Source organism: Microtus pennsylvanicus, chromosome 8 (genome assembly GCF_037038515.1).
Source record: "Microtus pennsylvanicus isolate mMicPen1 chromosome 8, mMicPen1.hap1, whole genome shotgun sequence".
Lineage (NCBI taxonomy): Eukaryota > Metazoa > Chordata > Mammalia > Rodentia > Cricetidae > Microtus > Microtus pennsylvanicus.
The window spans coordinates 25,057,210-25,073,456 of NC_134586.1; the positions used below are offsets into that span (position 1 = coordinate 25,057,210).

Sequence of the window (16,247 nt, forward strand, 5' to 3'; positions counted from 1 at the left end):
ACACAATACTGGGGTGGAGGAGTGGATAGGCATGGGAGAGCCGAGCTCTGGAAGAGACTCCCTGCCCCACCTCTAAAAATGTTTCCAAGATCCCAGGAACAAAATGAATTTTTGAGTGTCTTCTAAACTACAATTAAGCATTGACACTATTTTATTTTATTATTTTATGTATATAAATGTTTACCTGTACATCACGTGAGTGTCTGGTACCTGCAGAAGCCAGAAGAGGGCGCTAGATCACCTGGAACTAGAGTTTAATACAGATCATTGTGAGTCACCACGGTGGACATTGGGAATTGAACCTGGAGCCTTAAGAAAGAGCAGCCAGTGCTCTTAACCACTGAGCCATCTCTGCAACCCCAGGAAGAGATACCTAAGATGCCCATTTCAAGTCCTGAGCCTGTGAGTTTTCCCCATTGTGGCTGCAATTTGCTTTTAGTCTATTTGTCTATACACCAGTGTATTTAACTCTAGACAGGGGAAGCACACAAATGGTTTTCCCCCCACCTCTTTAATCAATTTTACAGATCTCACTAAACTCAACTGCTTCCCAGTCACAAGAATCTGGCCCCCATTTAGCTACTTTTCTGTGCTACGCGAGGAATCCAATTCCCGTCGTCACGTGTAATAGTCATTGAGCGGCTCTCATCGGAATTCTGCTGGGTTTTACAGGAAATGTCTGGGTTTTTCAGTCAACAGCATTCATGAGATGTAACTAGTCACTTAGTTAAGATGGAATGGGGGGATATGGCCCAGCAGTAGAGGTTGTGTCTAGCAAGCGGGAAGCTGCGGGCTTGGTCTTCGTGCCAGCAGAAAATAGAGGTGGTGGTGGGGAGAGAGCATTTTGTTCTGGTGTAATTGTGGCCACGGTGTCACAGTAGGCTGTGTAGTCAGCCTTGTGGAGACGCTGGGCCCTGTGCTGCCGGAGATGGGTGAGAAGATGAGATTTACTTTCCAGCTCTACATCCCGCTTGGACAGCCTGCCCAAGACATTGCACGGGAGATTACGGGACAAGAGCCACACCTGATAGCTTTCTCCTTTCCACCCCAGACTCTGAGCTCAGCGCATGGCAGCATTTGGGATATGATTGTTAGGTAAGACTGGATAATTCTCGGTTCTGTTGGGAAGTCTCCTAGGACTAGAAAACGCCCAATGAGTATATGGACAACAAATTGGGCAGTTTTTTTTTTTTTTTTGAAGGAGAGCATTTTACAAGGGTGGGGGATCGGATTTGGAAGGACTGGGAAGAGGGGAAGAGAGCATGATCAGGGTCATGATGTGGAATTCCCAAATAATGGATAACCAATAAAAACATTCTGTTGGAAAAAAAATGCCCAATGACCTTTCTTTTTCCTTTTTAAATAATGGTTTATTTTCCGTGTGCTTTCCACATGCATACGTGTGTACCACTTGGCTGCAGGGCTCACAGAAGCCAGAAGATCTCAGACTCCCTGGGAGTGGATTTATAGATGGTTGTGAGCCACCATGCGAGTGTTGTCTGGGAACCGAACCCAGGTGCTATTGAAGAACACCCAGTGTTCTTAGCTATTGGACACCCCTGACCCACCCGTGACCTTTCTGGTCAAGAGGACTTGCTGGGTAAATTTTAGGACAATCATGCAAAATGCTCAAGTGAGTAGAGAAGCGTATGTAAATGTTGAGGCATTAATCTAGGAAACATCTAGAAGGGACCTGAAGGAAGTTGCGTGGCTAGCCAAAATGGAGGAGCAGAGCCTTTCCCACGCCCCTGTTTTTTAATACTGACATATTTAATAATTACAGTGACTAGCCGAGGGGAGAAGAGTGCAGCTTAGTGGTAGAGCGCTGGGCTAGCATGCGCAAGGCCCCGTGTCATAGCACCATAACCTAAAGTTATCTTCTGAGATTCGGGTCTCACGCAGTCCATGCTGCCCTCAGACTTGATGTGTAGCCGAAGAGGACCTTAAGGTTCTGATCTTCCTGCACTGCCATGCTCAGTTTTATGCCATCAGACCTAGGGATTCTCACACACTAGGTAAAGTCTCTGCCAACTGAGCCACGCCCTCCCCGGCCCCTTCTGTAAGTGCTGAGTGTGCTAAGTCGTGTGGTCATTGTCTGTGCACCTTGCCTATGATACTGGAAATCAGCGAAACCATGAAACAACATAGACCGTGTATTGTCAGTATTGCAAAATGAGACAAGAGTTACCAGTTCCGGTGCAAATTAGAGCGTAGGGTCAAAGCCTGGACATTGCAAAGGGCTTACTTTAAAAAATACATGTTTCTGGGACAGACGCCGGTGGCTGGAGGAGAAGGAATGCCTGATTCCTCTCCCCGACACGTTCTTCTTTCTTCCTTGATGATCACAGACCACTGGGTCTCTGCAAATTCATATTTTCACAGGGAGGAAGTCGGAAGTAGTTGGAGCGACGGAGTCGTCTTGGAGGCAGGCCAGCCATCTGCCGGCAAAGCTCATCTAGAGGAAAAGCAGAGCATTATGGGAGGATGCCCGACCGTATAAAGGGCTCTTGTTTTTAGGGAAAGGAAAAAAAATGCTTGTGTGATAGCATAAAAACAGGTAGGAAGAACTGGGCCGTGGTGGTGCGCGCCTTTAATCCCAGCACTCGGGAGGGAGAGGCAGGCCGATCTCAGTGAGTTTGAAGCCAGCCTGGTCTAACAAAGCGAGTTCCACGACAGACAAACAGGCAGGACCGTTACACAGAGAAACCCTGACTCAAAAAACAAAAACAAAACAAACAAACAAAAACCCCAAAACCAAAAAAACCACACCGGAAGAAAAGACTCGGGTTAAGCTACTCAGCTTTTCCACATCTGGATCCTTGGAACTTACTAGAAAGTTGCTAACCTTCTATGGACCTCTTTGTGCCTTTCTGAAAGTCAGCACTAATACCTGACACAACGGTGTGTTTGCGAGGACTGGAATGAAACAACGTGGGCAAAATTAGTTTCCTTTGTACTCCCAGCTGCCGGCCATGGACCTCCTAACTAGAGAAATGAAGTCCCGTCCTTCCGCCCGCATTTAGGTGTTTACAGCGGCTAGCTCCGGTAAAATCCCCAGAGGAACTTGAACAGTGCCTAGAGCGCCAAACACTCATAGTCAGTGTCAAGGTGTTTCCCTCGCAGGTGGCTTGCACGGAGCCAAAGGGGGCGAGCAGCAAGTTTCCTTCTGCGAAGTCAACTACAGCTCTTACTCATGAACCCAGCACAAAGCTGGCTGATGAGTCAAAAGGGACCGGGTCTGTGGTGTTGACACCAACCACAGCCGCCGTTCGGGGCTGTCCATGGCGAAGGTGAGAAGAATGTTTGTTCCCACCACGCATGATCTACAGCCACACGGTTTGGTGCCTCGAAAATTATTCTTTAAACATCTTCCCACTTTCCTCTACCTTGGGAATGTCATACTAAGCAATGGGAATGGTTTCTCGAATTGGGGGAATGTTTATAATGTAGCCACTCTCAAAGCGTCCTATTTTTTTATGTTATGGGTCCTACCTAAACCGTCCTGTCTCCAAACATGTCTGTGTTCTTTTTAGAGCTGTGAATAGGGCTGATGACCAACATGGCCATTGGTTCTATTATTTGTAGTGAGGACTTGGCTATTCCCCAGGACTTCTAAAATATGGCATTAAACAGCCCAAGAAGGGCTAGGGAGATGGCTCTGCAGTTAGAGCACTGGCTACTCTTGCGGAGAACCCAGGTTTGGTTCCCAGCATCCACAGGATGGCTTCCAACCATCTGTAACTCCAGTTCCAGGGTTCCCAATGCCTTCCTCTGTCTCCCATGGGCTGTGTGCATGTGTTTACATACATACATTTGAGCAAAACACTCATACACTCAAGTTTTTTCTTTTGTCTAAAAAATAAAGTTTAGGAACAGTTTGAGCTTCAAAAAATTCTCCCCATAAGAAAGCTGAGCTTGAGGTCTAGCTTGGAAGGGACCAAGGAATACTTGCATGGGATATAGTCAGTTTATTCAGTGTAGCTTCCAATAGGGACTGATGGGAAGCAAAAGAACCGCCTAGCAGCCTCCTTAGGAACCAGATGTCGGGTCCCACAGCATCATACTCTGCTCTGTTTACCGCTCATAACTGCCCCGGCCACTCCCCACACAGACAAACAGCTCACTCCGTCCACTCCTCACACAGACATCAGCTCACCTCGTCCACTCCCCCACACAGATACCAGCTCACCTTTCATAGCCTCGTGCTCCTTACAGACAAGTCGGGAGCAGATCTCGTTGTTGATGATGTACATACGCCGCAAGCTGCCGCGGTGCCAAAGTCATGGGCGAGGAAAGAGAAGGAGACGGTGAGAGGGTCCAGCCAGGGTCCCTCTTCAACTCCCTATTCCCCACGGGCCTCCCTTTGTCTAGATTTTCTTAAGCAAGTAATTTTGAAAAATCTTTCCCTCAGGGGATGGAAATGGTTTTAGTGATAAAAACAAAACAAAAGGTGCGATATTAATTAGGTGTGATATTAATTACTCTTCTTGGGGCATTTTTGCATATCTCACTTGGTGTCAGGTCCTAATGCTCCTGTCTGTCGCTTTCCACCTCAGAGCTGGGTCTTTCGCTTCAGCTAATTCAACCCGCATCTCTCACCATCTTTCTTCCTAGATGGCCCTCACCTCCAAGGGAATCTATCAGACTGTTATGTGGACACTTCAATCCAGACGCCAACTTCTAGGCAGAGCCTTCAGAAATGACTGACTAGGTTATGTCTGTTCAGGTTATAACCTCTGCCCCAGCAAAGGGGTGGGCAGACGGGTCTGTGGTTCCTTGATGAGTGTTCATGAACTAGTTACTGACCCAAACACTACCATCACGGAAGGGGCTCTCTGGACATTCTGGGATCTCTTACCTGGTGAAGCAGACCTGGTGAACACACTGTTTGACTGGCCGATGGACAGAGTACAGTCTTGTGCAAGCAAATTTCTCATCCCGGCACTCTGTCCAACACACAAAAAAATATGGAAATTGCAAATCTAAGAAGTATAAATAAAGGGCCAAGGGGCTGGGAGAAGGGAGACAGAATGGGGGGAGATGGAGCAGCTTTTACAAAAGTCACTGCATTTTGGGGCATGTCCTTCTTGCTCACCAAAAACAGAGCAAGAGGAAATTGATTCAAATGAAATTTAGGTGTTTCCCAACCTGGAAGCAAAAGTAGGTAAAATAATCTCTGAAGACTCATCTTGGGGAAAAACAAAAAGTCTTTCTAGGACTATTCAGGGAGTGCTGTGAAATATGACTCTGAAATCTGGGGGTCTCTTTCTGAAGAATCTCAGGTACAGGGCCCTTGCTCTGTTCTCTTGTTCTTGGCTGTAGCTGCGGGTCAAAACCACCTGTATGTTACAGGAACCAGAGTCAGGCGTCCTGCCCACAGTAACATGGAATCTGCAGTCAAGCTGATTTATTTCCTAATTCATTAATTACCAAATAAAGCTCAAAGGTAGTTTAGGGAGAGGGTGGTTTGAGGACCAGTCAAAGGTGGTCACATCTTTCCCTGTGGCTTTTAGGATAGAAGATCATTTTGAAAAGGAGGAAAATGAACTTGGGGGAATGAAGAACCCTGGAGCTACTCTTTGGTAGAGAACTGGAAAGAAACTAGAAAATGAGCCTAATAATCTTCAAAGGACAAGAGAGAAAAAATCTTTAGGGAGAAAAGCTTAAGAAAAGAATGGGGCTGGAGAGATGGCTGCTGTCCCAGAAGACCTGAGTTCAATTCCCAGCACCCACATGGTGACTCACAACCATCTGTAACTGTAGTCCCATGGGCTCTGATGTTCTCTTCTGGTATGCAGATGAGACACCCATACACACAAAGTACATAAATAAATAAATCTTAAGAAGAAGAGAGAGAAAGAAAAGACAATCAGGCGGTGGTGGCACAAACCTTTAATCCCAGCACTTGGGAGGCAGAAGCAGGCGGATCTCTGTGAGTTCGAGGCCAGCCTGGCTTACCGAGTGAGTTCCAGGACAATCAGGGCTACACAAAGAAACCCTGTCTCAAAAATCCCAAAACCAACCAACCAACCAACAACCAACTAAATGAAAACACACACACACACACACACACACACACACACACACACACAGAGAGAGAGAGAGAGAGAGAGAGAGAGAGAGAGAGAGAGAGAGAGAAAGTAAAAAAATAATCAGAAGACCCTGTGCATGTCCACAGTGCCCACCCCATCTGTAACTATAGTTCCAGGGGATCTGACGCCCTCTTCTGGTCTCCAACAGTATTGCATGTGTGTGGTACACAGACTATCACACAGACAAACATCCAAACACGTAAAATAATGATAATAATAACAACAACCATACCTGCAGTAGCATTTTTGTCACCGGCTGAGGCTGGAAGGCAGACATTTTATTCCGTTATTAACAGTTCTAGAAGGTTACCACCTAACTACTATGTGGTTCATTTAGACCCAGTCAGGATACTCAGAAATAAAGAACAAACACATTGATGACTCTTAGCAACTTCTGGAAGGGAAACCCCAGGCTGATTTCAACCACACAAGCAAAGAGACTTAGGCATCAAGATGGAATCTTGGCTTTTACCTTTTTTTCAAGAGTTTAGTAATTGGTTGAATTAATGTCTAAATTTAACCCCAGCACCCAGAAGCAGAGACAGGCAGATTACTGTGTGTTCAAGACCAGTTTGGTCTATACAGTGTTCCAGGGCAGTCAGGGCTACACAGTAAGACTCTGTCTCAACAACAACAAAAATAAAATAAAACTTTTTAAAAGAGATGGGAGGTCTCCCTATGTGACCCGGTTTCAAACGCTTGGACTTAGGTGATTCTCCTGCCTCAGCCCCTCAAATGCTGGGATTAGAAGTACATACTACCATACTCAGCAGTAACTAGCAAATTATTAGAAACCCAAGCCAAAGGGTCCCATTCCTCAGATGACCTGCACCCGAGAGCTGGGCAGAGGGGACCAGGAACTTCTCCCCAGACAAGGCCTCTTCTCTATAAGAAGGGATTCCTAATCACAGCCTCTTTGATGAGAGGTTTGGGGTAACAAATAGGAGGGGCCAGGCTCACAGCCCATGTTGACCAGGGTGTAGTTTAATGTGTACCTGGTTACTAGGCAGGAGGTGGGGGGGGTGAGGACCCAGATTGGCAGGACAGTTATCTGGGAGGATGTCTCTGGAAGAGTTCTTGATGGGAAGAAGAGCAGGAAAAGGCTAGAAAACCTCATCTACGGCACCCTTCCTTCCTTCCTTCCTTCCTTCCTTCCTTCCTTCCTTCCTTCCTTCCTTCCTCCGTCCCTCCTTCCCTTCCTTTTTTCTCTTTCTTCTTTGAAAAAATTTAAACTTTGTTTTTATCTTATGTGTACGGGTGCTCTGCCTGCATGTGTATCTGTATACCCCATGTGTGCAGTGCCTGAGGAGGCCAGAAGAGAGCACTGTATTCCATAGGATTGGAGTTAGAGATGGTTGAGCGCCACCATGTGTGTGCTGGGAACAGAACCGGGTCTCTCTGGAAGAACTCTTGGTCACTGAGCCATCTCTCCAGCCCATACTACATGCTTTTGGACACACCCCTGTGCTGGCTGACTAATTCCCAATCTTGTGCTTCTCATTCAGTTCCCGATTCTGAAGTTTAGCATACACAGGTCTTTTTTGGAGATTCTTCAAATTCAACACGCCATTCCTGGTTTGCTTTGTTCTTCGGGTGACCGGCACCACCAGCATGGCTGGGAACAGGCCGTTATTGTCACAGCTCCACTCCCATGCAGCCGACCTTTCACACCCACTCCCTCGGCCTTTCTTCGGCCCAGCCTTTACTGGGACTCCTGCTTCTGAGTTCCAGACAGCTTGCGGTTAAATCCTTTCCCTTCCTGGCCCTGCAGGATGGGGAGCAGCAATGGGCTGCAGCGGTGAAAGCGAGGGTCTTCCCAGTGCACAAAACTGATTAAACCCTTCCCTGGCCTTCATAGCCCGCCCTGCAGCCCTGGTCTTTCCCTAAGAGGGAGTCCCGCCTACTCACCTGATTCGCTCTCCTCCCTGCCTTTCAAGAAAACCATCCAATCAACAGGAGCCCTGCAGAAAACCCCTCCCTGCTCCCCAAACTGAGCTCAGTGAGGGCCACTTCCAGTCCCTCGCAGCGTCCTTTTGCTTACCCCACTGATAGCTGTTTGTGGAGCGGGGTAAATGCACATCTCGTTGTCTATTGGACAATAGGTACCCGACATAAGAAATTCTCTTTTGTTCACTTTGACGCTGACATAGCAGCAGGCTTTCAAAAACATTTGTTAACAATAACCTAGGAACTTGGGTGTGGTGGGCCGCACCTTCAACCTCCGCATTCGGGAGGCAGAGGCAGACAGATCTCTGTGATTCTGAAGCCAGCCTGATCTATGTCTAGGCCAGCCAGGGCAACAGAGAGAGATCCTGCCTCAAAACAAAAAAAGCAAAAACCACAAAAAAGAAAGAAAGAAACAAACAAAAAACCCAAACCAACCTAGGCTCAGGGGTGCCTTTCAGTGTGGAGCACTTGCTTAATACGTGCGGCGCCCAGCTCCAGCCCTAAGAGCAACAGCAGGAAATCCAGGCCCTGCCTCCTTTTCTTCCTATTTCCTGTTCTCCAAAGAGCCCGGCTTCCTCCGTGTGCCACTCTATCCTTTCGCCTGGGTTTGCACACTTATCTTGCCCTTACCCACCAGCCTCGGAAACACCGAGAGATCTCGTCTCTGTATTTTGTATATTAAACCGCACAGTTCCCGCTTGCTCCAAACGAGCATTAACTAAGCACAAAGGGCTGGAAGGATGTAGGGTACAAACTGTAGCTCTGTTTAGGGCACTTCAGCAGCTGCCTTGCCTTCCGTATGGGTTCTGGGGAAAGCCCAGAGTGGCCCAGAGTGGCCCTGGTGGCCCTGGGATCCCAGATCCGAACTCACCCAGGTCATCTGTGGAAGGTGTGATATCAGCCAGAACTGAAAAGGTACAAAACATTAGGTGTGAGAAGGGCCTGGAATCGCGAGGGCGGAGGAGACAAGGGAACGCGCTGACGTCAGAGCAAGGCAAGGTGTACGTCCAGGGGAAGGGAATTATATCAAGTAATTGGGGATGTTTTTGAACATACCTATCTTCGAATATCTTTAATATACAGGTCTTCCCCCCCCCTTTTTTTTCTAATGTGCCTGGTGTTTTGCCTGCATATATGTCTGTGTGAAGGTGTCAGATCCCCTGGAACTAGAGTTACAGACAGTTGTGAGCTGCCATGTGGGGGCTGGGACTTGAACCTGGGTCCTCTGGAAGAGCAACCAGTGCTCTTAACTTTTCAGTCATCTCTCCAGCCTCATACAGGTCTCGTTTTGTTTTTGTTTTTCAAGACAGAGTCTGTGTAACCCTGGTTGTCCTGGAACTTGCTCTGTAGGCTAGGCTGGCCTAGAACTCGCAGAGATCTACCTGCCTCTGCCTCCGAGTGCTGGGATTAAAGGCGTGCACCACCACCGTCTGGCCCCTTACAGGTCTTCTTTTAGCTATTGATACACATCGTTCCCCTCCTTTTTAAAACTTTACATTTGTTGGTTTAATGTATGTGTGTGCCCACAGGTGCACAGATGTGGATGTCCATGTTAGAGCACATGTGTGTGGAGGTCAGAGGACAATTTTGGGGTGTTTGTTCTCTCCCTTTGCAATGCCAAATTGAGCTCCTCAGGCTGAGTAGCCAGCACCTTTGCATCTTGAACCACCTTGTCAGCCCTGTTCCTTCCTCTCTGGAAACTAGCACGCTTCTCCCCCTTTTTATATCACGGCCAAGTCACTGAAAAACACACCCATGACCCCCCCTTTTTATATCACGGCCAAGTCACTGAAAAACACACCCATGACCCCCCCTTTTTATATCACGGCCAAGTCACTGAACAACACACCCACGACCCCCCCTTTCCCATGACTAAAAATACAAGATCAACTCAGGAGCTGGAAAGAAGACTGCCACTATTACAAGATCATGCCGTTCCATAAGAACCGAAGTACGCATCACCTGTTTCATCTGTAGAAGGGTCATTCACAAGATCTGCAGAGACAAGAAACGGGACGGGAGGTGACGGGAGCGAAGGGGCAGCTGGATATGGAGCTGTTTAGCTGGACAAGAGAGAAGGATTGGAACGAAGGCAGTGGACTCAGGCAAACCAGCTGCAGCGACAGTGACGGAGAGAAGTGGAGGGGATACTGAGGCTGGCATGCTTGGAGTGAGGGTGGCCACTAAGGAGGACAAAAGGCCGCTGTGTGATCTCTCAGTGGGTCACCCTCACCCTCAGCCCTTTCTGTCCCCAGTGGTGGTAAGCAGACACCCCAATCCGGACTGACTTACTAGGGTCTTCTGTGAATGTCTCAGCCACATCATCTGAAAAAATAAACAGGAGAGATTTTTCTGGGCATCCCACCCTTGCGATTCCAGTCAGTAAAACTGCCTGGCACAACCCCCAGTGCATTGGATCCTGTTGACCTCGTTAGCTTTTTTTTTCAAACCTGGCATGCACTTCAAATCTCTGAACAGAATGGTTTGTTCACAAATAAGCAGGTAAATAAAGTAAAATTAAAAATAAATAAGTTAAAAATCAAAAGAAATTATCTCTAAATGACCAAATAATTGATAACCACTTTGCACTTTTTTTTTTGAGGTAGAGTCTCAGGTAGTCCGGGCTGGTGTGCAGCTCACTGTGTAGCTGAGAATGACCTTGAACTCCCAATCCTTAAGTCTCCGACTCCTAAGTGTTGGAATAATAACCGTGTTCCCCTTCGTGCCTGGTTTTGTGGTGTGTGTGGGGATCAACCTCAGGGCTTTAAGAATTTTGTGACCACACTACCAATGTGGCCATTAATATTCTCACTTTATATAGATACTTCAGGGCATGGTTATCTCTTTGTTTTGAATGATGGTCATGCTTGTATCCCAGGCTCACCTGGAATTCAAAATCCTTCCATCTTAAACTCTCAAATGCTGGGATTATAGGTGTGAATTTACTCAGGCTCGGCTGATACTGCAATTTGTGTATGTATGTATGTACATGTGTGTGTGTAGAGAGTAGCCTAGAGCCTTACATATGCTAAGCATAGCTTCTCATGTGCTAATATGTATATTCTAATGTGTCTGGCTCAAACACTGTATTTTTTGTTGGGGGCAGGGGGAGTTTCAAGATAGGGTTTCTCTGTGTAGACCTGGCTGGCTTTGACTACAGAGATTCTCCTGCATCTGTCTCCAGAGTGCTGGGATTAAAGGCATGTGCCACCACTGCTTAGCAAAACGTGTATATTTTCGTTATACAAGTTTAAGGTGTACAACATGATGTTTTGATACATACATACAAAGGGAAATAATTATTGAGGCAAAGTAGTCACATTAATATATTTATCTCCTCACATGGGGGTAATAATATTTAAACACTATACCCAACAAATATTCCACCTTCGACTGTGGGCTATTGTCATAATCCACTCTTCGCCACTAGAGGGCAGCAAATCCATGTAGTTTGCCTTGGCTTTTTTTTTTTTTTTTTGGCTCATTTCCACAAAACTTCAGAAAGGAAATCAGATTAAACCTCTAAGAACTGTTTTCTCTATTTTATTAATAGTTTCTTTAGAAAATGATTATCAAGCCAGGCATGGTGACACTCAACACGGATGGCATACATAATAAAAACCTGTTCCCCAGAGCCCTGTCCCCCTGAGCCAGGAGTGGTGGCACATGACTTCAATCCCAGCACTAAGGAGGCAGAGGCAGGTAGGCAGATCTCTGTGAGTTTGAGAATAGCCTGGTCTACATGGTGAATTCTAGGACAGCCAAGGTTGTTACACAGAGAAACCCTGTCTCAAACAAACAAACAAACAAAACAAAACAAAACAAAACGAAGAAGCACTACCAATAAAACCCTGTCTCCCTGTTCTAGAAAGTTTTTTGTTTGGTTGATTTTGTTGTTGTTTGTTTTATTTTTTGTTTTTTGAGACAGGGTTTCTCTGTGTTACAGTCCTAGCTGTCCTGGAACTAGCTCGTGTAGATCAGGTTGGTCTCGAACTCACAGAGATTCATCTGTCTCTGCCTCCCGAGTGCTGGGATTAAAGGTACGTGCCACCACCACCTGGCTGTTTGTTTTTGAAAGTCAGGGTCTCAGTACGTAGCTCTAGTGTTTAGAAAAAGTTTTAGCCAATTTCCTACCACGTCTTTGCATTTTTATTTTCTGCTGTTCATGAGCCTACATAGCTCTTTCTGGAGTCTGAGGGTGCAGGCCGGTGGTCAGCAGTATCTTAGCCTTTGTGTGGCTTTGGGTTTTATCCATAGCATCACAAAAGTAGTAAAGAGACAAAGCAGAATCCCCAGCCAGTAAGGAAAGAAAAAAGGTGGGGGGATGTAGCTCGCTTGTCTTGCCTAATATGTAAAGACCTGGGCTCAGTTTTCAAGATAACAAGCCACGCGTGGCAATGCATGCCTTTAATCCCAGCACTCAGGAGGCAGAGGCAGGCAGATCTTTGTGAGTTTGAGGCCAGTGTGGTCTATGGAGAGAGTTCCAGGACAGCCAGGCTTACATAGACAAACCCTGTCTCCAAAAGTTAAAAAAAAAACCAAAAGCAAGAAACAAAAAAGACTGCAGGTAATAAAACAATGGTAATGCTTCCTGTAAGGATTGCCTGGAGATTTCTTGAACGAGGTAAAAGATGTACAGAGTGAAGGAGGAGGCTGGCACCGAAGACATCAATGGACAGACGTTTTAGGGGGAGCAGAAAAGGAGACGAGGTTTTATGAATGGGAGGATGGGATTGTGGGTACTAGTGCTCCTGCCTTCCATATCTTGAAGTGAGGCTCGCTGCCCTAGGACAGATTCCGGTCTGAGAGTCTCATTATGTATCCCCGGCCAGCCTTGAACTCAGTCTGCTTGCCTCCTCTCCCCAAGTGCTGATGTAGAAGGAGCAGCGAGCAGGCCTGCTTTTCATCCTGCCCGGCTCCCACACGGCTAGCTTTACACCCGAAATAACAACACACAAACTGTATTCTTTTAAACACTGCCTGGCCCATTAGCTCTAGTCTCTTACTGGCTAACTCTCATATCTTGCTTTAACCCATATCTAATAATCTGTGTAGCACCACGAGGTTGTGTCTTACCAGGAAGATTCTAGTGTACGTCCATCTTGGGCTGGAGCTTCATCGTGTCTGGCCCAGGAGAGGAGAAGCATGGCGTCTGCCTAACTTCCCTTCTTCCCAGCATTCTGTTCTGTCTACTCCACCCACCTAACGGCTGGCCTATCAGACCAAGCAGTTTTCTTTATTGATTAACCAAGGAAACGACAGATTGACAAATGACCTTCCCACATCATGCTGAGATTACGGCTGTTCCAGCTTGCCTGGCCCTAGATCAGAGCCTCAGTTCTCACTGTCCTACATCACCCCGACAAGGATCCCACTGACCCCAGAAGAAATCTTCACCTACCTCCTCGTTGGCCACTGACCCCCAGGGGCAGCCAGTCTGTCACAAAGAGAGAAAAGGGATGTGAGTGGCCCCAGCTCTCTCTCTCCTCCGCAACACTTTTCAAAGACAACCCAGAATACAGCGGAAAAATTGTATTTTATCTTCAGGATTTGTCCCTGTATATTTGGACACAAGACCACTAGGCTATACATAAAATTAATGAAGCATTGGGGCTGGAGAGATGGCTCAGAGGTTAAGAGCATTGCCTACTCTTCCAAAGGTCCTGAGTTCGATTCCCGGCAACCACATGGTGGCTCACGACCATCTGTAATGGGGTCTGGTGCCCTCTTCTGGCCTGCAGCCATACACACAGACAGAATATTGTATACATAATAAATAAATGTTTTTTAAAAAAAAATTAATGAAGCATTTAAAAAAGAAAAGGAAAAAAAAAACCTCCGGAAAGACAAGTTCTTGAGAACAAAATCTGCTCTTGCTCTTTCCTGACTCAGTTTCCTCACTTGTCCTCAGTCCCAATCAGGAAGGGACAGGGTCCACAGAGGAACCCAGCCGCCTTCTGAGTGCGCCTCGCCTGGGCCCACAGCTCCTGAATCAGCTGCACACGGGGCAGGGCAGAAGAACTGCTCTGTCAGCCTTCATCTGGCAGAGAGGGGGAATACAGCAGCCTTCCTTCCAAGCCCAAGTTTGCCTTCTGTGTGGCAAAGTCTTGAGCTGGATTCCATGGCACGCGTGCTTTTCTTTTGTGTGTAGGCGTCGCGGGACTTCCCCACGTATGTAAATATTCTTATGTGTCTGACCAAGCAAGCCAGCGTTAGGTGTAAATGTGCATGTGTTTGCAGCTTTCCCTCAAGGATTTTTCAGGTGGTCTCTGGATGTTGTGTAACTTCTTGTTCCTTTGGTGTCTGTTGAGTTATGCATGTATACGCATCTCTTCTTTCGTGATTAATAAGCACTAGGGTTTTAACCTCACATCAGTTCCTTAGGTACCCCATGTCTAAGGTCACCTCTCGTCACCCTCTGCATTGCTGGTCTTTGACACAGCAGATCTCTTCCCGGGCCCCCGTCAGCCTCAGACCCCTGCCTTCTAACCCCCAGCCCCTTACACACGTACAGCTAAGGAGCTAATACGTAAAGAATCAGAACAGGGACTCACCAGAGGGAATAGTGAGAGCCATGACAAGCAGCAAGGACTTGGACCCGAAGAATGGCATGTCTAAGGAGGGAGAGGAGAGCAAGAACACGCACGCTGGTGAGAGAGGGCGGAGTCTCGCCTCTAGGGAAAGATGCCGCGCACCCTCAGCCTTTGCCACCCTCCAAACCCTCTTGTTTTCTCTTTCCAGACCAAACCTTTGCTTATCTTTCTTCCAACATTCATTTCCCTCAAATCTTTTCTTCGATCACTTCTTATTCTCACTGCCATGACTCTTCTACAGAGAATGTTTTTAACGTGAGTCTCCTTCCAGGTCCAGGCTGGTTTTGAACTCCTGGTCATAAGGGGGTCTCCCCTCCTTCCTCAACCCACTGAGTAGCTGGGAATAAAGGCGTGTGATCAAGAGGACCTTTTGTATCCTGATTCAACCACACTTGGCCCTGCTCCTAACACCTGATCTTCTCTCCGTGGGCCTGTCTGTGTCTTTTTAAGAATCATCCGCTCTTCTTGGTGCACGCTCTCTTTTGAATTCCATGCGTAATTGGGAGAGGGCTCGGTTCTCAGTCAGGGACATTCTTCACCCTTTCGTGTACACATGCACAGCCAGGCACACACAGACATTCCTTCTATATAGTTTGGAAACAACTCACTGTCTACAGTGCTCCGCTCTGTCCACCGTGTCCTCTGGCTGCTGGATGTGTCTGTCCGTCTCACGCTTACCCGCTGTTCCGCTTGGTCTGGGGAAACAAGATGAACACAGCCACACCCTTGGAAGGACTTCAGATTTGGCCTATTCTGAAACAATGAGATGAGGGAGAGTAAGCGGGAGAGAGAAAGGGAGGGAGGGAGGGAGGGAGGGAGAGAGAGAGAGAGAGAGAGAGAGAGAGAGAGAGAGAGAGAGAGGAGGCCAGGCCAGAGGCTTAGAAAGCAGTGTTACAATAAGGTTAGAATGAGACAGGAGATGGGAATTTGCAGCCACTCACACCCTCATTCCAAAGGTTATGACCACACTGGAGAGGGAGCTCAATGCTCCCTCGAAGGGCTGGCCCAAGCCCACATCTGCCCTCCTTCCATTAGCCCACTTTCCCTCACGCCTTTGGCCCCCACTTGCCTTTCTTCCTTGGGTTCCTGTTTATCCCTCTCGCTTGGCGTGTTCTCCTGAACCTCTCCAGACTGTTTCTATCTCTCTGGCTCTCTTCCGTAGTTGGATCATTACTCCTTTCTCTCTTTCCCTCTCCTCTCTTCCCTTCTCTCTCCTCTTCTCCCCTCCTCACCTCTCCCCTTCTCTCCACTCCCTTGTTTAAGTCAGGGTCCTGACCAAGCTGGCTGCAAACTCCCCGTGCTCCCTGTGTAAGGCAAGATGTGCTAAATGTCTGTGCCCCCATCCTCCACCTCCCAGGGGTGCAGGAACAAACCCAGGGCTTCACGCATGCTAGACAAGCATTCCACTAAGTTCCATTCCCAGCCCTTGTCTTCCTGGCTGACCTGGAATTTGTTATGTAGACCAAGCCAACCTCCAATATGCAGTTAGCCAAGGGCTGGGATTACAGGCTTGCGCTCCCATGTCTGGCTTTTGTTTGATATTTTTATATAACACATATTTTACAAGTTTCTACTAATACAGCCTCACGTTACAAAGAATAAGATTAATCTTCCT

At 47.3% G+C, this 16,247-nt stretch overlaps 1 protein-coding gene across 2 annotated transcripts; it reads right to left on the reverse strand.

The window, feature by feature from the left end:
- Window positions 1-2,131: 2,131 nt before the first annotated feature.
- On the reverse strand, window positions 2,132-15,409 carry Mfap5 (microfibril associated protein 5). 2 transcript variants are annotated; one of them, XM_075982859.1, is made up of 10 exons: window positions 15,241-15,409; window positions 14,594-14,653; window positions 13,441-13,476; window positions 10,332-10,364; window positions 10,002-10,034; window positions 8,911-8,946; window positions 6,325-6,354; window positions 4,859-4,946; window positions 4,190-4,263; window positions 2,132-2,455 (listed from the first exon to the last, which is right to left on the reverse strand). In XM_075982859.1, the coding sequence occupies exons 2-10, from the start codon at window positions 14,649-14,651 to the stop codon at window positions 2,343-2,345; spliced, it is 501 nt and encodes a 166-aa protein (XP_075838974.1). In that variant the 5' UTR covers window positions 14,652-14,653; window positions 15,241-15,409; the 3' UTR covers window positions 2,132-2,342. The 2 variants fall into 2 exon arrangements, with proteins under 2 accessions (XP_075838974.1, XP_075838975.1); XM_075982860.1 differs by lacking the exon at window positions 8,911-8,946.
- Window positions 15,410-16,247: the final 838 nt, after the last annotated feature.